Source organism: Sceloporus occidentalis, unplaced genomic scaffold, assembly GCF_023333645.1.
Source record: "Sceloporus occidentalis isolate IW3139 unplaced genomic scaffold, rSceOcc1.0.p SCAF_1, whole genome shotgun sequence".
Lineage (NCBI taxonomy): Eukaryota > Metazoa > Chordata > Lepidosauria > Squamata > Phrynosomatidae > Sceloporus > Sceloporus occidentalis.
Window position 1 is genome coordinate 120,057,919 of NW_028316981.1, and position 25,486 is coordinate 120,083,404.

The following is a 25,486-nucleotide window of genomic DNA, read 5'->3' on the forward strand; positions in this document are numbered from 1 at the left end:
CAGGAAGCGTGATCCCGTTTAGGACAGGTGGAACCACCGCCATTCCCGGACCGGGGGAACCTATCACGAGTACTTCCATTTTCTCTGGATTCAAGCTGAGTCTGTTTTCCCTCATCCTAACACTGCCATTATTGATGCAAGTTACTCCCTCTCAGGTCATGAGGCATCCATCCATGTGATAAATGCTAGGCACCTCACTTCTGACCTCAGAGGAAGCAAGTCATGCCAGCAGTGCTGATGGCATAGTGGGATGGAATATTCTTGCCAGTGTAGTGTTCCATGTCATATTGAAGTGAACCCAAAAGGTTTTACTGTTGTGTAGATGTTGTTATGTGCCATCAAGTCTGTTCTGGCTAAGGTGACTCTATCATGGGGTTTTCTTGGCAAATTATAAGATTAATTTATTTACCAATTCATTTCTATCCCACCTTTCTCCCAAATAAAATGGCTACCCCTCTAGAAACTACCTGAAAAAAAACAGAGGTTCAGCTGAATGAATCTCCAATACCTTTGGCAGGGAAGATTGAGGCAGAGCCCAAGGAGTGTATTCATTTAGGCCAACAAACAGTAAAATCAGGATCTCTACTATATTTCCCAACTTAATTGGTACCTACTTGCCCCATGACAATTTACTTTCCTTTTGGACACAAAGTCACACTACCGGCTAGCCTAATTAAAATGGTTTGAAGCTGACTTTAGGCCTAATATTGTCCCTGTCCAAAAATATTGTCCCTGCAATCCAACACAAGCTCTCTGGAATTTAAACATTTATATATGTGGTAAAGACTAATATGATACTTGTTCTTGTTTACATAGTATTTTTTATTTTGACAAAAACATACAAAAATATTAACAGAAAATATCAGCTGTTGAAGGCAAAAATACAGATGAACACAGAGCCAATTATGGAATCTCTAATTAAAGGAATATTCACAATACAGAGGAAAAGGACATTTATAAGATTTTCAACACTTGTCTGTTCTGTAAAAGTGATAGTATGGCCATACCTTTCTTTCTGTGTGAACAAAAAAGCTGATTGGATCTGGTCTAAAAGCTATTTGCGTTGCAAGTTATGGCATTACATCAGCACAGCATAATATACCTGATATGTTACACCAGTGATGGTACTGGTACAGTGCAACTGGTCTATTCAAGGCTTTTCATATGTCAGGGTAAAGATGTAGGAGGACCACAGTAGAGACAGGGTGAAGGAGAAACAATTATAGGTGCTCAATCCTGTCCATTAATATACTGAAAAGGGGCACATACCACTGGATCTGGTACAATGCTAAACTCGTAACACATGAACAATCATTAAAACCTGTTAGGTACTGAGATACAAACAATCCAAACAAAGCCACACACACACACACACACACCAACATTGCAACAAGCAAGTACAATAGTACATTCAAGCAGACTCTACCCCCTAAAACCTATATGCACCAATCACAAAGTAGGTGGGACAAGGAAAGAGGATGGAGTTAACAGCACAACAAATACTTAACCACCACAATGCAGAATATTGAACAGTGTGAGGATGCTGACTAGCAAAGAAACAAATGCAGATACAGCAACAACAGCCTTTTGTAGATGCTTGGAAAAGATCAGTAAATGCTGCCATCAAGTGGCTATCTGAGGACAGTGATACTGAAATTAAAATATGCTTGTGTAGCTCTTCAGATTTCTTGCCTAAGAAAACCCTAAGAAATTAATGGGGTCACCATAAGTCAACAGGTGACTTGAAGGTCTATACATATATAGCTTGCTGTTGTTAACTGCCCTTGAGACGACCTTGACTCACAACAACCCGGTGGATGAGACATCTATATCCCCTGTCCTCCACTGCTCTGCTCAGGTCCTGCAGGCTTCTCTGATTGAGTCCAGCCATCTGGAGTACAGTCTTCCTCTTTCTGCTTTCCCCTACCTTCCCTAGCATTACTGTATTTTCTAATGAGTCCTGCCTTCTCACAATGTGTCCGAAGCACGACAGTTTCAATTTACCGTATATATTTGTCTATACAGTGCGCCCACGTTATATGCGGCTTTGAGCTTATGTGCAAAGCCGCGTGGGAGCACGCGGGGCGCAAGGTTGATTTATTTACTGGTCACTATGGTGATGTGATAGCAGTACTTTTTTTTTTTAATTTATTTTATTTATATCGCTTATCCATATACAAATTCCATTTTCCCCAAATCGGTCCCACAGATCCCTCTGTTACATATTGAGACTTTGGCGTAGAAAGAACAACAATTAAAGAAAAATTTGGAAAAACAAACATTCAACCAAACAAAGGGACAAAGTCAGGGCACCAGCATTTTTCCTTAATCGTTAGTCATATAAACATAAATATATGCTGGTGTGCTCAAAAACGCCGACCAACAGCACCATAAATAGTCTGCTATTCCTCGTTACAAATTATCAGTGAATCCACATTTCCTTAACTTTCCCCCATTTCTTTTGAAAGTGTTGCTCTGATTTCCCATTAATCAGCATTGTCAGTTTATCCATTATCATCAGATCATGTAGTTTTAAAGACCATTCCTCCAGCATACGGCTGTTCCCCCCTTTCCAATGCCTTGCAATAATTAAGCGAGCAGCCGTGGCCATGTAAAGCAGAGTGCCAATTTGATCTTGATTTAATTTACCTTCCAGATCATCTGTAATGTTCAGTAAGAACAATTTAGGGCTGATCTCAAATTTTGTTTGCAGTGTATTCTGGATTTTAGTATGTAATGCTTCCCAGAACTCCTTTATCTCCCTACATAACCACCACATATGAAAATAGTTAGCATTTTCTTCCCCACATCTCCAACATTTATTGGGCTTATTACTGTTCATCTTTGACAGTTTGACTGGTGTCAAGTGCCACCTGTAAAGTAGTTTATAATAATTTTCTATCAAGTGGGCACTTTTGGTAAACTTCTGGGTTTTTCCCCATGCTTTCTCCCAGGTGTTAAGGGGTATTTGTTCCCCAATGTCTCTCATCCACCTTATCATACAGTTTTTTACAGTTTCTTCATTTAACTCAATGTTTAACAAGATTTTATAAATTCTTGATATCGCATGTTTTACATCTGAAAACATAATTTTTTCAATGTCCCTTAATTCAAAATCAAACCCCATTTGTCTATAGCAGCACTTTCTGATTTCCCCATGAGGTGTGGAGAGAAGTTTATTTCTCCCTGGAGCCAAGTAGAAAAGTCCTGGGTGACTGATTGATATCTGTTTGTTTAAGAGCCCCTCTCCCGCCCATGCGTCTGACTGAAATGAAAGCTGAAACAATTAGGGAAAAGCCTCAATGAAAGTCTCTTTTGCCATACACACACTAAAGGAGCCTTCAAGTTTTACCCTTGACTTATCCAAGGGTCATGGCAAAACCCATATTTTGGCCGCAAAACCTGACCTTGACTTTTACAAGAGGTTGACTTATAGTTGTGTATGGCCCGGAACAGACGGGCCCTTTGTGATTATCACGTGCTAGGGTTGCCTCAGGACGGAGCGCCCACATGCCCCTCAAGCCTAGCACATGATGAGGAAGTAACAATGGCTGTGCCCTGTATACATGTCTGCACAGCGCTGCGCGGTGCTTACATAATGAGGGCACCAGTACACAGTTGCCGCCGCTTTAAAAGAACCCGCTTTTCGCAGGTTCTTTTTCCGCCAGTGGGAAGCCGCATGTTTTGGCGGCTGCGACTTCCTTCCAGTGGAAAGACAGGTGCCGGCAGGCTGCCCTTTTTGCGTGGTCTGTACTGCGCCTATATACGGGTACAGTAGATATCATAGAATCATAGAGTTGGAAGCCTGGCTTCCAGGGTGGATTCAGGCTTGGTCTAGAATTCATTTGTTTGTCTTCTTGGCTGTCCATAGTATCCTCAGCACTCTTTTCCAGTACCATCTCTCAAATCTTTGGCCTAAACACCCTAAAGATCCTGTCTAATCTTCGTAGCTAAGCAGGGTCAGCCCTGGTTAGTATTTGGATGGGAGACCACCAATGAATACTGGCTGCTGTAGACTGTACTTCAGAGGAAGGAACTGGCAAGAATACTTCAGAGAGGGAATTTAAAGGCACGCAAAGAGACCTTATCTATTGTGCCCGTCTAGATACTGGACTGCAGCTCATAGCAGTCCTCACCAGTGGCTATGCTGGCTACAGCTGCTGGGAGCAATTCAACAATATTTTGAAGACTACACAGTGCCACCACTACCCTAAACGTATGTGCCAGCATTGATGTCATCTGAAGAGGAAAGGATAGTGCCTGAGATTGGTTTAATGTTGATTTAACTGCTCGTTAACACATTCCAGATGTCTTTATATAATTATGAGACAAACCCACAGACAAAAGAAAGTCAAAGGTAAGCAGGGGAAAACCGGACATTCATTCTTCATTTGGATTGTCATCTCAGGGTTATTGGATGTATTACAGATTCTTCGTTGAGTATCGCAAAAGCTTAATGCCCTTTTCTGATCCAAGCTATTCACATGTATCTTTAACCCAGGTAGAGAAAACTATAAAAACACAGAATGAATGTAAAGACAGTTGCAGAAAAACATTTACATTGGAAAAAAAAGTCTCGGGAACATTTACATTTGCTGCAAAGGCAAAGCATATATAAACAATGCATGTATATACATTTCAAGGCACAGCTGCTGTTGGTATGCTCCTGGTTTGTGAACTTTTGGAGCTGTTGGTGTCAAGGGTGTGGGTGGCTGAATTTATATACTGTATCATTAATCTCATTGCACAGCAGACAGAATTTTATTTTCCATTCATTTTCTATTATGTAGAAATAATATATGACAGAGACAACAAAATGGGAGGGGAAGCAACAACAGTCAGACTTACCTCAGTTCCTTGAGATACATTATCTTGGGAGTTTATCACATGTGAAATTGGAAATCCAGTCCAAAGCCAATCCGAAGGGATAAGGAAGCAGAATCAATTCGAATCCAAGGCAATTCACATGATGAATTATCACACATGAAGAGTGAAATTGTGGTCATTCCTGAGACAAACTGGAGCGAGTGCAAAATAAATTATCACACCAGTACATACCATGCGGATTCGACATTTGAACTGGCACCCTTACGCATGCTCAGTGGGGCTCTGAATGCATCGTGAACCTTTGCACTTCCGGGGTGAAGAAGGGGGCCACTTCCTGTTTCCAGTTTCACGTGAATGCTAGCCTCACGTGAATGCCCTCTGCTCCCTCCGAATGTGTCACCTATCCCTACAAGCCCTCTGCTCCCTCCGAATGTGGGAGGGAAGAGGAAGAGGAAGGAGAAGAAGGGAGGCAAATGGAGCAAAATTGCAGCGCCGCATCATGGTAAATTTGCCACCTTGGAGGTTTGGGTGGGGGAGGGTGTACCAGGACAGAAGCAAAGTTGCATTCCACACCAGACCAATTCGGATTAAAATCGAAGTGAGCTTGGAAACAATTTTTGTGAATTCGCTTGTTAACGAATTCACCTACATCAGGAGTCAGTTTGCATTGACTTTGGATCTGCCTCGGAACGACTCCCCATAGAAAGCAATCACATGTGATAATCCATCACGTTTTAACGTGAATTCACATGGTTGGACCAGGAGTGACTTTGGATTGGAGCTGCAAAACCCATCATGTGATAAGGACCATGTAAATGTTGCATCCAGTTCAACTCTCAAGAAGCCTGGGGACAATATAATGTAATTTAAGGTTTTCTAGAAACCCAGTAAAGATTGCCATGTCTTTGTATGGTGTGCTGGTGTTCTCATATCTGTGTAAGAAAACAATTATGCTCCCCAATTTTTACCCAAGAACGACACTGCGATAGCCCATTCGCTAGCTAAAGGAGCAACAGGCTAATTCTAAAGATAAAATGGAAAGATAAAAATGAACATCTGCCAAAGTTGGTTGGGAATTGGCTCTTGTATCTGATATGTGCCAGAAAAAGATGAACCTTGTACTAGGCATCGTCCTTTATGAACAACACTTTAACGGGCTGTTTATGGAGGAGTTTCTTAGAAACTCCAGCACAACAGCTGGCACACTGTATGGCCACGCAACCCCTTCGTTGCTGCCACTGCTATGTTCCCTCTGAAGGCCCCAGTCACAGCCTGTGACACTGGTAGGGGGTGCCTGGCCACATGGGTAGAAGCCAGACACCCAGTTTCTGCTCTTACAGTAAGGGTAAGTGGCACACAGTGGCAGTGGCTCCAAGGCATAGCAGCAGGCGGGGTGTATGAACACCTACCCATCACCAAGCCATCCCAGAGGCAAGAATGGGTCAGAACCACAGAGAAAATACCACAGTATTGGTCTGGATTCAGCCTGGCATCCTTCTGAGGTCACTAAAATGAGTACACAACTTGTTGGGAGTAATTAGCTTACTCCCTTAGGGAGTACTTAAGTGCACTGATAAGCGGCATAGAAATGTACTTGCTATTGTTACTTGCTATTGTCAATATGATATCCCTTCAAATATTTAAGCAGTGTGATGCAGGGCTATTTAAACAAGGCTATCATATCCCCTCTTAACCATCTCTTCTCCAGACTAAATGTATCCACCTACCTAAGTCTCTTCTCACAGAGCATGATTCCCACCCCCTTCTGCATTTTAGCCACCCTCCTTTGGACATACTCCAGCTTTTCAACATCTATTTTGAACTGAGGTGCCCAGAACTGGACATAGTATTCCAGGTGAGGCGTGACCAAAGCAGAATAGAGTGGCACTATTATTTTCCTTGATCTAGACACTATACAGCATGCCTGCATTTTACACGGGTGTGCCATACATGGCTTTCAGCATACGCTTCATTGGTTTCAGCTTTCGCCAATTTCTCCTTATGCGGAGGGATCCCTGCGTAAGGGGAGGGCGCACTGTACATCTATTGATGCAGCCTAGAATCGCATTGGCCTTTTTAGCTGCTGCATTACACTGTTGGCTCATGTTCAACTTGTGGCCTACTACGACTCCTAGATCCCTTTCACATGTACTGTTGTCAAGCCAGGTGTCCCCAATCTTATATCTGTGCATTTACTTTTTCATTTTTGCCATTAGTGTAGTACTTTACATTTCTCCCTGTTGAAATTCATTTGTTAGTTTTTGCCCAGCTTTCTAAAGTAATTTTGAATTGTGATCCTGTCCTCTGGGGTTTTAGCTACTCCTCCAAATTCGGTGTCATCTGCAAATTTGAAAAGTATATCTCTTCATCCAAGTCACTGATAACGACGTCAAATAGCATTGGGCTCAGGACGGAACCCTGTAGGACCCCATTGGTCACTACTTTCCAGGATGAAGAGGAGCCATTGCTGAGCACCCTTTGGTTTTGGCCGGTCAACCAATTAAAAATCCACCTAATAGTTGCATTGTCTAGCCCACATTTTACTAGCTTGTTTGTAACAATATTGTGGGAGAACTTGTTGAAGACCTCACTGCAATCAAGATAGGCTACATCCAAGCACTCCCTTCATCTATCAATCTGGTAATTTTTAATATATATATAAAATCAGATTAATCTAGCATGTCTCAGTTAGCCATCTTATGTTTGCTATGTGGTCCCTTGTGCCTCTTCTTTTCCTGAACCCTGCACCTCTGGGATTTCTCTCTCCATTTATGACTGGAGTATATGTATATAATGCATATATACTGTTTATACGGGGTGAGTGGGTTGCAATCTTACTTTAGAAGTTAAAAACAAACATTAAAGGTTATGTGCAGTGTGCACACTATGTATGCACTCATGTGTGTATACAGACATTGTCACTATTCCTTGCTTTTGAAGCTGTTGCTAACTCAAAAACAGCCTGATTTCACTTTTTGAAAGAGCCTCCTATGATATGGCATTGATGGAACTTTCCTTTTGTTCTAGGCAGTATGTGTATATGTATGTGTTATAATAACTCAAACATAAATGGTGCTGCTTTTTATCTATGGCTATTCTTTACAAATATCATAAGAGCTCCTCATATTGCACTTAAAAGGTAGCGTCACTATGCTGTTGTTGTTTTTTCCTTAGCAGTTATGGAGAAAGATGTAAGGAGCAGTGAAAAAAAAAAAAGAAAGGAGAGTTATGAGTGGAGGAGGATGTTGTCCAAAGAGCCTTTAAAATGAAATGAATGAGGCAGAGCAGTGGAGCAATCAATGATGCCTCTGAAACACGTCTAAATCTTAAACAATCAATAGAAGGCACACATCTATTTTACTTTATGTAATTGACATGCGTCTGGAAACCATGTCCTATGAGGAACGACTTAGGGATCTGGGGATGTTTAGCCTGGAGAAAAGGTTAAGAGGTGATATGATAGCACTATTTAAATATTTGTAGGGATGTCATATTGAGGAGGGAGCAAGCTTGTTTTCTGCTGCTCCAGAGAACAGGACCAGGAACAATGGATGCAAGCTACAGGAAAAGAGATTCCACCTCAACATTAGGAGGAACTTCCTGATAGTAAGGGCTGTTCAACAGTGGAACAAACTCCCTTGGAGTGTGGTGGAGTCTCCTTCCTTAGAGGTCTTCAAACAGAGGCTGGATGGCCATCTGTTGGGGAAGCTTTGATTGAGAGTTCCTGCATGGCAGAATGGGGTTGGACTGGATGGCCCTTGTGGTCTCTTCCAACTCTACCATTCTATGATTCTATGTTTGGATGGTTGAGCAGACATAGCACTTGCCACATCAATAATGCGGGAAGCATAAGGCACAAAGCAATTCCAGCCACGGTTTTTGTATTACCAAAGGCTTCAAGTTGGTTCTTTAACCTGCCCTACCCCCACGGCCCTGTTCTGTATTTGCAAACACACAAGCACACACACACACACTCTCTGCCTAGGTCACTGCCCAGGAACCAAGGGGAATGATGTCATCCGGAAAGCACATGTCTTGCTGCAGCATGGAGCCTTGTGCATGCTTCCTCCCAAGAGGAGGCTGGGGACTAAAGAGCAGACAGATCAAGAAACCAGGGAGGAGGTGTTGATGGTACCTCCTCTAATGCCAGGATCATTTTGCCCTATATGTTGTTCAGCACATCACAGACAGAACATTTAATCAGAGATTATTGCTCTGCACGTTGCAACCTCCATAAGCAGCTTGCCCAGGAGCATTCTGGGTAGCATGGTTTGTAAACCAACTGCAGACATTTGTGTTGGATGCAATAACAGGCAGGGAATTTTTTTTAGGCTATTGGACTGGAATGTGTTCAGCCTTAAGAGCCATGAAACCAGATCCTTAATACAGAACTGTCGCTACAAATATGAGTAGCTGTAATATATTTTACCATTTAAATACTTGTGACTATTTTTTAAAGTTAATCCTAGAATTTCCACATAAATGCTGGCAAAGTGAACACACATGCATTCTGTCTTAATATAGATAGGGGACTTTTAACCAGTGGTAGAGCACATGCTTTGCATGAGGAAAGCTGAACTCAATCCTTGGCATCTCCAGTTAAAAGGATCAGGTAGCAGGAGATGGCAAAGTCTTTGCCTAAGACTCTGAAAGCCACTGCCAATACAAGAAGACAATAACTGAGTTAGATCAGTGGTTCCCAACCTTCCTAATGCTGCGACACTTTAATACAGTTCCTCATGTTGTGGTGACCCTCAACCATAAAATTATTTTCATTGCTACTTCATAACTGTAATTTTGCTGTGTTTTCCGATGGTTTTAGGCGACCCCTGTGAAAGGGTCGTTCAACCCCGAAAGGGGTTGCGACCCACAGATTGAGAACCATTGGTTTAAATGGATGAATAATTCTACCTAGTAAAATGCAACTGTCCATGCTCTATTACCCCCATCATATTCTAAATCCCCTTATCAACATACAGGGACTTTCTTTGATAAAAGATTTCCATGTTATAATGCATTTAGAACTAATCCCTTACACATAATAGTGCTATTCAGCTATGCGTATTACAAGAAATGAAGACATACTACATAAACATTGATCAGACTTTTTTTGTCTTTGTCTGTACAATATTACTATTACGATTAGGTATAGTATAAATGTAGAGCCTGCATGGTGTAGAGGTCTGACTGCTGGAGTATGACTCCGAGACCAGGGCTTGATTCCCAGCTTGGCCATTATATCCACTGGGTGACCTTAGGCAAGTCACATGCTCTCAGCCTCAGGGGAAGGCAATGGCAAACCTCCTCTGAACAAATCTTGCCATTATAGGTTTGCCTAAGGGTTGGCATAAGTTGGAAATGCCTTGAAGGCATACAACAACAACAATTACTATAAATATAAATGCTGCCACATTTATTTTTTCTCCTCCTTCCTTCCTCCTTTTTACATATATTTCAGCATGCTACATTGGTGCAAACAATACTGCTTTTCCCCTCCAAATATATTTAACAATAATATTTTGTCTTAACACAAGATATATGGACATAGATTGCAAAGTCACTTTTGTGTAAATTTACAGTGCTTCATAAATAAAGGTTAATAATAATAATAATAATAATAGTATTTTATGTCAATAAACTAAAAATGCAAATATATGCTAAATGTGGCTAGTTCACAGATGTACAGCTTTATGCAGCTCCGCATATTGCTTTCCTCTTTAGAATCTAGAGCTTTCCCAATAGTCCAAAATGTCAGGAGAGCAATGGATTTGAACTATAAGGAAAGCGATTCCACCTAAATGTTAGGAATAATTTCCTGACATGAAGAGCTGTTCAACAGTGGAATAGAGGAGGAGAGATATTTACGTTATCAGGATACCTTAATGATTGTATATTTTGTATGTGTGACATGTGAATTTTAGGAAACATGTTTTATATTGTGAGTTAAACTCTCAAATTGATGGGATTGTGTCAATGATGGTTGGGAGAGGGACAGATCCAGTCAGTTTCTGAAACCTCTTAACATCCCAGTCTCTGTTCATGTACATGCAGAACTATAAAACTCAGGTTTTATAAGGCTGAGCAGAGCAACACAACTGCTGAAATCTGTGTCTTGTTATTTAGTATATCACCAATTTTTTAAAAAATAAAATGTCTAAATTTAAAAATTATTTTTAATGTTTTAAAAATTAAAATTCAGCATCCATAATCATAGAATGGTAGAGTTGGAAGAGACCCCAAGAAGGGCCACCCAGTCCAACCCTCTGCCGTGCAGGAACTCTCAATCAAAGCATCCCCATCGACAGATCATGGGGCCCGTGTCCTTTTAGGCTTCATGTGGGCAGCTCTGGTGGCCCTCCAGGTATTTTGGCCCATTTCCTAAAGCAGCCCCAGTCAGCACAGTCAATGCTGATCAGTGGTTATGGGAGCTGCAGTTCGGTGTAGTGGTTTGGGTACTGGACGGTGATCCTTGCTCAGCCATGGAAACCCACTGGGTGACCCGCAACGCAAGACACACTCTCTCAGCCTCAGAGGATAGGAAAGGGCAAACCTCCCTCGGAGGGAGCTTCCCAAAAAAGCCCCATGATGGGTACACCTTGGGCATCAGCCATAAGTCAAAAAGGAATGGGAGGCCCTTCTGGAGTAAGTTCAGCCACCCACTGGGCTGACTGCCCTTAGTCTGCCCGTTCACACCCCTTATTTCGTGCCCCGTCCTTTTGGCTTAAGTGATTTTTAGTATGGATTTTTAATGTACTTCTGGTTGAAGTGCTATTTTTAGGGGAAGGGGGTGGACTATGGGACGACTGACTGACTGGTTTATTATGGCACAGGGGCAGCATAAGGGATTATTCTATATGGTTGTTTTATTATGTGTTGGGCTGTTTTACTGCCAGCTGCCTCAGTCCGAATCGGAGCGGCAGGGTTAGAAACACAAGTTATTGTTCTTGTTATCGTTATTCTAAAGCTTTATTGAGAAAGGGCTGTACATTGACATGGCGCTCTACATACGGTCAGTTGGAGCCTATAAAGTAAACCTGACTGTGGAGCACACTGTGTGAAAACAGTTAAACATCCTACATATTAATACAGCTTAACATTCAAACAATAAAACACAGCAGACAACAAATTGGCAGAAGGAGGAGGAGGAGGAGGAGGCTTTAAGCAGAGGCTGGATGGCCATCTTTTGGGGCTGCTTCGGCGGAGAGTTCTATGATGATTCTATGACGATAGGCACTTGCTCTGAGTCCGCCCATTCCGCTCCACCTTATTTCAAAAATCCAGTCCGCATTTTTGCTGCCGCCGCCGGCGCCGCCGATGTCTGGTTGCCTCTCTATCTTCCCTCTTGGGCGTGCCAACCTACCTTGCTGCCTGCCGCCGCGCGCCCCGGCGCCTGCCCCCATTGGTCGACTGCGAGCGGCTCCACGGGGCGTGCAGCGCTCTGGTTGGCCGAGGCGGCCGCCCGTCTTGCTTGAGCGTCAGCGTGGGTTGCACGGTGGCGCTGGTGCTGGTGCTGCTGTGTCTGTCGGTGTGTGTGTCTGGGGCGGGGGGAGCGGAGTGGAGGAGGCGGCCTCGCGCACGCGCACGCGGGTGTCCTGGCGCTCGTTCCCGCGCGCTGTCTCGGCCACCAAGATGGCGGCGGGGGCGGCAGCAGCGGCGGCGGCGGCGGTGGCCCGGCTGGAGGGCCGCGAGTTCGAATACCTCATGAAGAAGCGCTCGGTGACCATCGGCCGCAACTCCTCGCAGGGCTCGGTGGACGTCAGCATGGGCCACTCCAGCTTCATCTCCCGCAGGCACCTCGAGATCTTCACCGCCCCGCCGCCGCCGCCTCTGCCTCCGCCGCCGCCGCAGCAGCAGCAGCAGCAGCAGCAGCAGACGGCCGCCCAGGCCCCGGCCCTCGCCTCCTCAGCCGGCGACGGGGCCCAGGCCCAGCCCCTCTCCAACGCGTCTCCCTCGGGCGGCGACTTCTACCTGCGGTGCCTGGGCAAGAACGGCGTCTTCGTGGACGGAGTGTTCCAGCGCAGAGGGGCGCCGCCGCTGCAGCTGCCCCGAGTGTGAGTCAGCGAGAGGGGCCGCTCTCCCTCCCTCTCCCTCTCGAGGATGCAGCCACACTGGAGGAATAAACCGCTCTAGCACCGCTTTAAGTCTTCTTTGGCTCAAGGCTATGGAATTCTGGGAGTTGGAGTTTCTTGTGGGCCCAGAGCGGAGCGGGCCCCACAACAAACTCCAACTCCCAGAATTCCATAGCAAAGAGCCAGACAAAGAGTTAAAGCGGTGCCAAACCGGGTTATTCCTCCAGTGTGGACGCAGCCTCCTCCTCCTCCTCCTCCCTCGCCGCCTCACACCAAGGAGCCTTGAAGGGTGCCTGCAGCAACAGCGACCTAGGCCTCCCTTGCTCTCCTATCGACTTACACACACACTGCAGGAATAGGCCACCTCGCCCTGCCTCAGTGCTAGGGAATGCTGGGAACTGTAGTTTGTTGTGGCACTAGAGCTCTCTCAGAGAGAAGGCTCAACGTCTCACAAAACTACAATTCCCTGAATTCCCTAGCCTTGAACCAAGGCAGTTAAAGCCGGCTCAAATTAGATTATTTCTGCTGTGTGTTTTGGATCTAAGGCTGCATCCACACTGTAGAAATAATCCAGTTTCAATCACTTTCAGTGCCATGGCTCCATCCTATGGATTCCTGGGATTTGTAGTTTGTTGTGGCACCAGAGCTTGTTGACAGGGAAGACTAAATGTCTCACAAAACTACAGTTTCCAGAATTCCATAGCACTGAGCCATGGCATTTAAAGTGGGCAAACTGGATTATTTCTGCAGTGTGGATGCAGCCACAGTCTGCAGAAATAATCCGGTTTGACACCACTTTATAGCTCAGTGCTATGACATGGTGCATTGCCATGGAATCCTGGGAATTGTAGTCTGTTCTGGCCCCAGAGCTTTCTTCCTGACAGAGAAGGCTAAACGTCTCACAAAACTACAGTTCCCAGACAGAACCAGGGCAGTTAAAGCGGTTTCAAACTGGTTGGTTTCTGCCGTGTGTTTGGACCACAGCCAATCTTGTTGTCTACTGTGTGTTTGGAAGGCTCTCTCTCTCTCTCTCTCTCTCTCTCTCTCTCTCTCTCTCTCGGCAGCAGGGCTGTTGTGTCCCTTGGTGATAGTCCCCCAAGTGGCTCCTGTTTGCTCAGAGGCCTCCTTCTCCATGTGGCAGAGGTTTTGCTGTGCCCCTGTGGAAGGCTTGTCTCTCAGGCCACTGACACCTGACAGCCCCCTCCATTGATAGCTGGGGCTTGATTGATGGTGATTTGTGAGGGACATTTGGGACTTAGCCATTCATGTCAGAGAAGGACTGATGAGGGTCTTTAAGATCGAATGAAAGACTTTTTGTTGTGGTGTGCCTTCCCAGTCATTTCCAACTTAGGGTGAACCTATCAGTGGGTTTTTCTGGGCAAGATTTGTTCAGAGGGGTTTGCCCTGGCCATCCTCTGAGGCTGAGAGAGTGTGACTTGCCTAAGGTCACTCAGTGGGTTTACATGGCCGATGTGTGTGTGAGCAAGCGAACTCTAGTCTCCAGAATTGTAGTCCAAGGCTCAAACCACTTGTTGTTGTTGTATGACATCAAGTTGTTTCCAACTTATATCAACCCTAAGGAGAAACCTATTATCATGGGGTTTTCTGGACATGTTTCTTCCTCTGCCATCTCTGAGGTTAAGAAGGTATGACTTGCCCAAGGTCACCCAGTGGGGTTCCATGGCCAAACTGGGATTTGAACCCTGGTCTCCAGAGTCATAGTCCAACACTCAGCCCACCACACTGGCTCACCAGCATGAATGCCACATGGTTTCCATCCCTTGTTCTGAGCGCAGGCATATTTAAGCCCAGGTGTCTCAGGTATGGAGTGACTTGTGGTTCATATGTGTTTTTAAAGTATGGGGTGGTTTTAGCAATGGGCTTCTTGGAGTTGATCAGGAAATGTGAATGGGCCACTTAAAAACACAACATTTATTTTCGTAGGCATTTAGAAAAAAACCATGTGTTGCTAACCATTAGGAGAAAAACCTGACAGTACTTTCTAGGCACCTTCATGCCGGCTAACAGCTGCTTAGCTGATGTGTTGTGTTTATAATGCTGTATTGTTAGGTTAGTTGAATGACTTGTTTGACCTCTAACAAGTATAACTTCCATTCATGCTGTTGGCAATGATGTGGTTATTATAAAAGGAGGAAGAACAAGTAGTCTGCTTTGTTTCATTGGCTTTTTTTATTTTTTGGAAACTGAAAGTACAGTAATTTGTTGGGCAGGCAAGTTTGTTTCCCCCAACAACAAAAGTGCTTTAGCTCATGTGCTTCCTATAGCGTAATGTAACATCAAAATAAAGATCTTGAATGACATAAGGGAAAACATCTAATTTTAAAACTTGAAAGCCTACATTTATCTGCTACTTACCGTCTTCTGTTGATTGTTGTAGTGAATTTCAGTGTTCAGTGTGAGTGACGTTTTCCCGGGTGTCTGATTCTTTGGATTTTGTTTTATTGTTGTGATTTTGAGAGAGTGCCTTGCTTAATTTTGTTTTGTTATGGTTGAGGAGAGGGTGTTGTGCAACTTCACTGGGACTATAGGAAAGGTATGAAATAGACTGTCCTATTAATGTGCCTTTATTTCTAAAAAGCAGTATAGGTAAAAATAATTGCTTCTTTCCTTCCAAAATGTACTGTATGTTTCAGTTATTAAGTGCTTACCCTTACCTGCAAGAAAAAAACCCAGTGTTTTGCTGTTGCACTGACTGCAGAATGTATATGTATGTATGTCATTCATTTGGGAATGGTAAAATAAGTGTATCAGCTGTATTGAGATTTCTTTTGTGAAATGGGATTTAAGCTAATTTATAACTGTTAAGAATGATAACTTTATCAGTATATTGTGATATAGGTGTCCTTAGTACATAACTATTTCGTTATACATAACTACTGATAGTACACAACTATTTTGAAATTATTATGACATTCAAACATGCCAACTTGAACCAACTGATGTGAAATATATTTATTTAAAAGAAAGTTCTGGCAGTTTTGATCAAATGTCAAAGTAATTTACAACCAACATTTGCTGTTGCTAAAGGGATATATACATAGTTACATTCTTTGCAAAGAGTCCAACCTTTGAAGAATTTACTATAGTGGTACAGCCTTATTCTTTTTGGGCTGAAGGTAACCAGCAAACAATTAACATAACTTCAGATAAACTTTGTGTAGTGCTGGACAGTATCTTGGGATATTGTGAATAAGGGATTTTAATCTTGTTTGTTTAATTTTGGAACGAGTGCTTAGTCAACCTAGGGACCTAGAGTGAAATTCCACCCTAGTGAAGTCAGTTAAGAACTTTGCCAGGGTTTCGTGTGTGGTGTTTACTTAGAGTGTGAAAATGCCTTAACAGTCAACAGTTTGTCCCCTTTTCATTTGGGTGACTGTTCATGACTTCAATGTTTTCGTTCTGGTAGTTATTGTATAAATAATAGGTTATTGATTTTCAAAATCATTTCCCCATTTTCAGTAGCAAAGTAGAGTGCATGCTTCAGCTTGCAGGGTCTGATCGTTATAGTAGTTGGAAAGGCTACAGAGAAAATAAATACTGAGTTCTTTTGATTAGCATAAAGTTTAAATTTTATTTACCGTATCTACTCGACTATAAGTCGACCTCATGTATAAGTTGAGGGTAGGTTTTGGGGCCAAAATTATGGGGTTTGATATAACCCATGTATAAGTTGAGGGTAAAACTTAGGGGCATATAGCAAAGGATCTAAAGGATGAAGCAAAGCAAAACAGTTTCAAAGAACTTATAAAATTCCAGACATAGCTGTTTGTGCTCATACTATAAAGACTGGATGGATGTGAGAATAGAGGGGGGTTGGTGCTTCCAGGACAGATTATGCTCTTGCTTTTCACCAGGGAATGGTTCCTTTTTAAAATAAGAGTTAAAGTATAGTACTTACATTGACCCGTGGATAAGTCGACTCAGGTTTTTGGGGTCAATTTTTTGACTAAAATTTCTAGACTTATACACGAGTATATACAGTATATTCTAGTGGTATGAAATGCAAACATATTTGTATATTGACCTTGTATAAACCTAATAACAATTGGTTTTAAATGTATGAAAAATGATGCCAAAAAGAGTTTAGACAAGCAAGATTTTCGTAAGATGTTTTGCAGCTTGATTGCTGTATTTAGTTGGAAGTAATTTCTGTGAATTTCTTTTTCCAGTCCTGAAGTATTTTTTTAATTTTCTGTATATTGCAAAATAATGTTTTGCAGCAATGTAGGACATACTTCTAATCTGTAAATTGTCATTGTGTGTCGTGCCAAGAAAACCCCATTACTGACACCCAACCCAAACGCGGGAGAGTGTCATTTGACCCAGGTGATCCAGTGGATTTCCATAGCCAAACAGGGAGCTGAGCCCTAGTCTCCAGAGTGTTAGTCCAGTGTGGTGCATAGCATTGGTGGAGACCCAATGTTTGAATCTGTGCTCAGCTTTGCAAACCCACTGGATCACCTTGGGCAAGTCACATTCTTCCAGCCTCAGAGGAAGACCAAGGCAAAACCACTCTGAACAAATCTTGCCAAAAACAGCAACAGCCTCACAATAGGATTGCCTTAAGAGTTGCCATAAATCAGAAATTACCAGTTCTTCAGATATTAGTATGCTCTGTAGATAGTAAAGGATAGTAAAGAACAGTGCTAAATCCAGCACCCCTTTGAAAGGGTAGGATGAATTAATCTTCACTGTGTGTGTCTGCCTTCAAGTCACGTGTTGACTTATGAATTTTGTAGGGTTTTCTTAAGCAAGGAATACTCAGAAGAGGTTTTGCCAGTTCATTCCTCTGAAATGGGGCCTATAGCACCTGGTATTCGTTAGTGATCTCTCTTTCAAGTACTAACCAGAGCTGACCCTGCTTAGCTTCCAAGATCAAATGGGATCTGGTGCCTTTAGGGTGCTTAGACCCCCAGCCTTGAATGTAAGGGATGAAACTAGCATTTTATTGTAAATCACACAACTATAACTCTGAGAGAATTGTAATTTATGTAATTCACATAAATTAAATGAAAGTTACACAGGCATTCTACATTACTGGATATGGTCAATGTGTGGTATTTCAGATAAACTCCTTCTACATTTCTTCTCATTTTTGCAGTTTCTGGTCAGCCAGTCTGAGATATGAAGTAAAGGCTCTTAGGTTCAAAACACACTGCAGAAATAATCCAGTCTGAGATTGTTTTAATTGCCCTGGCTCAGTGGTAGGGAATCCTGGGAATTGTAGTTTATTGTGGCACCAGAGCTCTCTGACAGATAAGGTGAAATTTCTCACAAAACTACAGTTCACGACATTCCCTAGCACTGAGCCAGGGCAGTTAAAGTGGTCTTAAACTGGATTATTTCTGCAGTGTGTTTTGTACCTTAGTGTCTGTCAGCAAAGGTCCACAGTAGCAGTGTTTATTTTTCAAATGTGTATTCTCATTCTGCCAAAGAGGAGCTCAAAATATGAGGTTCTACCATCTGCCAGTATACTAGCCAGTATAATAGCAACCTGAATACTATAGTTGGGATTGTGATTGATAAATGCTATAAGTAGCAGATTGTTTAAATTGAGAACTTTTAAAAACTGCAGCTATAGTTGCTTCATATGCAAACCCTGATTTTTGTTTTCTGTGGTGTTTCATCTTGAGGAAGAAGTTGACTTGTTGACAAAAATTCTAATCCCAAATGGAGGTATTTTTGAAGTCTGCTTAGTTAGCTAAGACAGCACATATTGGCAATAGCAAATAATTTCTGAGAACAAACAAACAAAACAAACAAACAAGCTTCATTTATATACCGCTTCATACCACCTAAGCAGTGTCTAAGTGGTTTACAACTGTAAGCTGTCCAGTCAAATGAGATTTGCAGAATAATGTGATGGCTTTAGATAATGTAATATTCAAGAACACCATCTTTTTCAGTTAGCATATCCTTCCAACTCTATCTAGAGATATAACACCCCAAGAAGATCAGGATGCCTAGCCAAAATGGATAGCATGACTGTTTGATATATTGTCTTTAAGGTTTTTAACTTGTATGAAATTTTGATGTATTGTACTCCATTGTATTGTAATATGTTATAGCTATGATATGTGAACCGCTTTGATCTGGAGGAAAGGCAGTATAAAAATAAAAGTTTTATTATTTATTATTTATTATCAGCTACCTCATTGGAGGTGCTTTTCTTCTTCTTTCAACTGCTATATACTGTATTTGTTTTGTTACCTGCATCTTCAACTTAAGTCTACCCTATGAATGAGAGACCTCCAAGTCACCCTGTCTTCAACAGCCCTGCTCAGTTCCTGCAAATTCAGGGCTGTGACTTCCTTGATTGAGTCTATCCACTTGTATTGTAGTCTTCTTTTTCTACTGCCTTCTACCTTGATCAACATATTGCCTTTTCTTATTATACTGTATACTGTATATACTTTGGTCCTTTAAATTCACAGCTATATCAACAGGTACTGGGAAACAGGTTGCACAGCAGTATCCCCCAGTGGAGGTCTTACAGTTCACAGGGATATGCTGTATTATATCCATGCCTTCTTTATAAAAACAATTACTTTACTTTCTGCTTTCTCTGGTATTTATGTATAAAGAGTTGTTTTGTGGAGTAGATAGAAAAAGGAAGCCTGCAAGCCTGGTTATCTGGTAGACCCCCCTCCCCACTCTCTTTTTTGGGCCTCTAGACCTATGGTATTTGGAATATGAGGAACTGTTGTGGGCTCCAATACATAATGTGCCTAGGCATTCACCTCGGGCAGCCAAAGGCCAAGTAATTGCCTCAAGAACTGAGTATAAGGCACTGGTTGTACTCCAGCTCCAAACATCAAGTCACTTACTTGGCCTTTAAGCTAAGCTATAATTATTTTACAGAAGGAAAACTGATATGGCTTAAAGGCAAGTTACTTGCCCAAGAAATCTAAACATAAGGCAAAATTTGGTTGGAGTCCCAAATTCTAAATCATATTGGTTCACACAAAGCACTATCTAAACATTATTAGATGCACTATGCATGTCATGAGAGGAAGATCAATGATAAACAAAGAAACATCCTTTCTTAACTCACAGACGTACACACCAGCCGGTATACCTAATCCCAACTCTCAAAACACGCACACATAGCAAAACAAATATGGTGTTCTCTGTCCAGTGCCCAAAGTTTACAAGATAGTCTCAGAATTAGAGATGTGAAAGTGGGGGGGAAGAAAAAAGGTTTTTGTTCTTTTTTATGATCAATAAACTATAAAAGATAAAGTTTTTTGTATTCCCCCACACACATTATTTTTGAAAAATATGTAGGAGGTAGACTTTTATGTAAGACTGTGTGCAGTATTGTGACTCAAAGTGGTGGTCTGTAGCCTGGCACTGATGCATGAGCCATTGGTTGTCGGTTGCAGCACTTTTGCAGAAGAGAAACAATTGTAGTCAGTGGGCACAATTAGGATACTGGTCTTTGGCACATGGCGAGGGAGGGAGAATCAGTTCCCCCACATCAGATAGTCCAAGAAGCACTTGTGTACAGTGTTAGATCATTGTAGTTCCTGCTCCTGGTTTTCTTTTCTCAGTTCTTTTTATGAGAATGAATGCTTTGTGCTTGCTTGACACTAATGTTGATAGTTTCTTATGTTTTTACTTTTGTTTGATTCTCATAAACTGAGGTTCCCTACAGTTTAGATGATCCTTACACTTCAAGAGAAAAAAATCTTCATAAATGAATTTATTTTTTGATTCTTTTTTTATATAAACTGAACTTTTAATGTACCAAACAGGATAATTTTATGCCAAGCCAAGTTATGCATAACACCTATTTCCCTAAAGTGAGAAAATGACTTTCAGTCTATAACTGGGTCAGTTGCATTTTTTCAATATTTCTGAAAATTTCCATTACCCCATCATTTTTTCCATTGGTTCAAAATTTCCAGAAATTTCACATTTCTAATCAGAATTTATTTTCCTTTTAAAAATTTCCTGCTAGTTTGGTGGATATACTTGAAAGCAAGGCACCTACCTGCCTGCCTGCCTTCCTATTCCAGAGAATGCCTTGGTGTGTACATTCTCTGAAGATGCCAACCACAGATGCTGGTGAAACACCAGGAATAAACTCTTCTAGAACATGGCTACATTGCCCCAAAAACCCACAAAAAACTACTGAGGACTAATTTTTCAAAAAGTACATTTTAAAAAAAATAGGAAAGGGAGCTCAGTTAGTATGCTGGGAGATATCTGGGTCAGTGGGGCACCTGGAAGTGCAGTGTGGCCAATCCAATGAATATGGCATAAAATCAGAGCTTGATCCTGCCTGCATTTTCTGTGCAACATTTGCTCAATAGTCTAGTAACAAAGCCACAAGGACTGTGTACTGTATATTACTGCATGTGCATTTATCCCATGGACTGGAATTGTTACACACTTAATTTAAGAAAAAAAAACTTGAACACTTGTGATGTCTTCCTTGTATGATAGAAAATAGAGTACAAGTACTAGTAAATCAGCTGAATGACTTGAATCTTAGAAATTTACTGTCCCAGTCTTTTAAATGCTGTTCTTACTAAGCTAAGGTTTATTTTTGTTGTTATGTGCTTTCATGTCATTTCCAACTTGTGGTGACCCTAAGGTGATCCTATCATGGGGTTTTCTTGGCAAGTTTGGGGGCTTTTAAGTGCCAGCATAATAGCTTGAATAAATAAAATCTCAGAAAACACATTAGAATAAAGATTAATGTATTTTTAGCTTTGCAGTTGTAAAAACAAAAAGACAGTACCATTGCTCATTTTAATGAAACATAAGACTATGTTTAACAAATTTTGAAATAGCAAAATGGCACGTAAGTATTCCATATTTACAAAATTTCTTTCAAGTTACCAATAATTGTGCATGCTTATGTAACTGAGGCTACTAAAGTGGGATCGATACCATAAAGTAAACAGAATTGGAACAACAAAAGCCAGCAGCAAAAGGTTACTGTAAGCAGGATCATGGATTTTTGTGGATGTTTAAAGGCAGGTTAAAATAAGGCAGGAGGAAAAGTGGAAGACTGCATTCCAGATGGATAGACTCAATCAAGGAAACCCCATTCCTGAATATGCAATAGCTGAGCAGGTCGCTTGAAGATAGGGTGACTTGGAGGTCTCTCATTCAGTAGTATCAGTAGGGAGTGCGGACCACACCAAGTGACACCTGGTCAGCTCCCCCAGACCATCCCCCACACTCTTTCCCCCCTGCGCGTGCCACTTCCCTCCCCTCTCCATCACTCCCTCTGCATGCCTGCTGCTCCATCCCCTACACTCTGCCCCACGTGCACGCTCTGTCTCTCAAGTGCCATCCTGTACTTTTCCTTATAAGGAAAAGGATGTGCCAACACAAGGAGAGGAAGCGCACCTGGAGTCCCACCCTGAGAAACCCCACCCATTGGAAGTTCCGCCTATGGAAGCCCTGCCCCCTGCACTGCATGACACCCAGTGCAGGAACCCACTGCTCTCATTTATAGGGTTGCCATAAGTCGAAGTTGAATTGAGGGCAGTTAACAACAACAGTAAAAATAAACAGCAGAATTAACATATTGCAGGTTCAGCTAGTGCCGTGCTTTACCACATAGTATGGAGAAATCCCATCTGATAATGGAAGCTGACCAGGGGCAACCCTGGTTAGTACTTGGATGGGAGTTTGTCAATAAATACCAGGTGCTGTAGGCTATATTTCAAAGGAAGGAATGGCAAAGCTACCTCTGAGTATTCCTTCCTTAAGGAAAACCCTATGAAGTTCATGGGGTTGTCATAAGTTGACAGGCAGTTCAAAGGTGCACATGCACACATACAATCCCACATGGTTTTGTAAACGTTGCCATGCATATGTTTTTGTTGTTTGTTGTGAGCAGAGGTTGTAAACCAAAGAGTGTGGAATTTTATACTGCCCCTCTGTTTCCATCAAGTGATGGCTTTGCATTGTTGGCTTTAGTTTTTTGTTATGTTTCTCTCCCGTTCTTTGAGTGACTGACATTATTTTGTGAAGGAGTTATAAGCTTTGGCTGTCAGTAAAATAACCTGTTGATGAAACACAGACTAAAACATGCAAGAATAAACTGTCAATGATTATCAACTTACTGTGTTTTCCCCCCAAAGAAGAAACAAGTAATAGTAGTTCCACTTGTGATCTGGAAGTGAGTTCTGGGAAGAAGAAAAAAGTCACTGAATCTTATTTACTCTTCTATCTCTATTGAGACATCTTGGGTTTTTATTTAGGACTGATATAAAATTTCAGTATTTGTTATCTACCATCAGTTCTGAAAATGCAGCAATGTAAAGGTTTGACTCAAAATAGAGTGTCATCCAAAATTGTCTGCCTCTTTGTGTTTTGCTATATACTTTTGTGTGAAAACAACCAAATTCTGGTAATGATCCCATAGTGCACTTGCAAATACAAAGAGCACTTTGTTTTGGACTGTACTCTTTTTAAGTCAGGGGATGTGTGGCCCTCCAGATGTCAAACTATTATCTTGATCCCTCACCATTAGCTGGTTGGCTTGGGCCAATAAGCAAGATCTGGAAGGCATCACTTTTTCCATTTCAGCTTTAAGGAACTCTAAGAAACCAACCAACCAATCAGCCAGCCAGCCATGTAGTTTCCAAATGAAATTTATTATTAGTAGAATAAAGACTGGGGTTAAATAAGACCGCAGTGCAGAAGGACAATTGTCATTGGTTGCTAGCACTTCAGCTCTCCTTTCCTGTACAGCAGCTCTGTAAAGATGCTGGCAAATGCTTGTATTTTAACCTCTTTATGGTTCTGATGTGAAACTTGGAAAGAATTATGCTCTTAAGAGGTTCTTCAGAAGTTAATTTTGTTGCAGAAAATGACTTCTCTTGAAGTACTGATGTTCATTCAGACTTTTAGATATTGCTAATCCTAATCTACTGTAAACCTGTAAACCACAATTATGTTGTCAGTTGAGATAAAATGAAAATACTTGTCATATGTGTTAGCAAAACATCTATTAGATAAAACCACAGGAGAATTTGGATGAGACTGGATATTTCTGTTTTTAAAAGAAAACAGACACTTTGCTGGAATAGATTTCATATTACATTTCACTGAGTTTCCAAATTTTAGATTACATCTACAAGGCACATTGAGAGTTGAGAGTGATGAAGCAAGTGAGACAGGATGCAACTGAATGAAAACCTGTGAGTCTGTTTAAACATAACAGTTGATTATTACAAAATCATCTTAGACGTGATGATGGTTAAGAAATAGTTATTCTCTGAGACCATAATCTTGCAGAGCTGTCCACTAAAGGTTTCCATACGATTTGGGGGTTTCTTCCCTTGTGACCAGTGGGGACTTTAAGTAACCTTTGGAGTTCATAGAATCATAGAATGTGTATTCTTTGACATAGGTATTCTTTGACTTATTTCCTAAGCAGTTGGAAGATTAGAATTGCACATGTCTGTCATGACTAAGACATAAAGTTGCAGACAAGCCCACTCTATGAACTGGTTAGTTGTGAGGATGGAGTTTAGTTGCTGAAGCTTGAGCATGTGGAGAGTGAGTTCTTGGATAACTGTGGACTGTCAATTGTGTTCTTTTCCTTTGCTTTTTCTTGTTGATAACATTGAGCAGGGATTGATCAGCTGTTGCCAGAACGGTGACAGCTGGGAAGAGAAAAATCTCAGATCTTGAAGGATGAAACTATGTAGCCACTTCTGAAGAAGTCCCCTCTGAATCTAGAATCAGGTGTATAATAGTAATCAGTTGTTGTTGTATGGTTTCAAGTCATTTCCAACTTATGGTAACCCTAAGACAAACCTATCACTGAGTTTTCTGGGGCTGAGAGTGTGTGACTCACCCAAGGTCAGCCACTGGGCTTCCATGGCCAAGCGAGAAATTGAAACCTAATCTCTAGAGTGCTCAGTCCAGTGCTCAGACCACTATACCACACTAGCTTTATTCCCTTCCAGGGCCAAAGGGATTGATTACATCCCAACTCCAAGAGTCTTGGTATCTATTTACTGTCTTGGTCATCCTGACACCAGAAGTGGTACAGGAACATAGTCCTATTAATCCTTTTCAACATGGCCTCTTTTGACCATGATATTCTTCTGGATGGTCTGATCTTCATGGAAATTGGGGTACTACATTACAGTGGTTCTGTTCTTATCTGGATGGGCAATTCCAGAAAGTTATGTTGCACAAGAACTCCTAATGTTCATGGCATTTACATTATGGGTTTCTGCAGAGTTGTATCCTGTTCTCTGTCTCTTTGACATTTACAGGAAAGTGCTAATTGAAATGCCATGAGTAGGAGTATGAAGTTCCACTGTACTTCACTTACTCACTGGATGCAAAGGAGTCTGTGGAAGCACTGGAAACGCTAAATCAATATCTGTGTTCCGTTAAGGGTTGGACAGCAGCCATTAAACTGAATCTTATGTCAGAGCTCCCATTGGTAGAGGTTTCGTCTGTCCAGTTATTGTTGTTGTTTTATTAATTTATATCCCACCTTTTCCCCAATAATGGGACTCAAGGCAACTAAGAACATATTTAAAAACAATACAAATTAAAAACTATACAAAGCCATTTATAAA

General features: G+C 41.8%; 1 protein-coding gene across 1 annotated transcript in view; it reads left to right on the forward strand.

Annotated features, from left to right (window-relative positions):
* Positions 1-12,456: 12,456 nt before the first annotated feature.
* The window catches only part of FOXK2 (forkhead box K2), a 65,907-nt gene continuing 52,877 nt past the window's right edge, over positions 12,457-25,486 (forward strand). The window contains exon 1 of the mRNA XM_089533717.1: positions 12,457-12,878. Within this exon, the coding sequence (XP_089389843.1) occupies positions 12,457-12,878 (422 nt within the window). The remainder of the gene's footprint in view (positions 12,879-25,486) is intronic.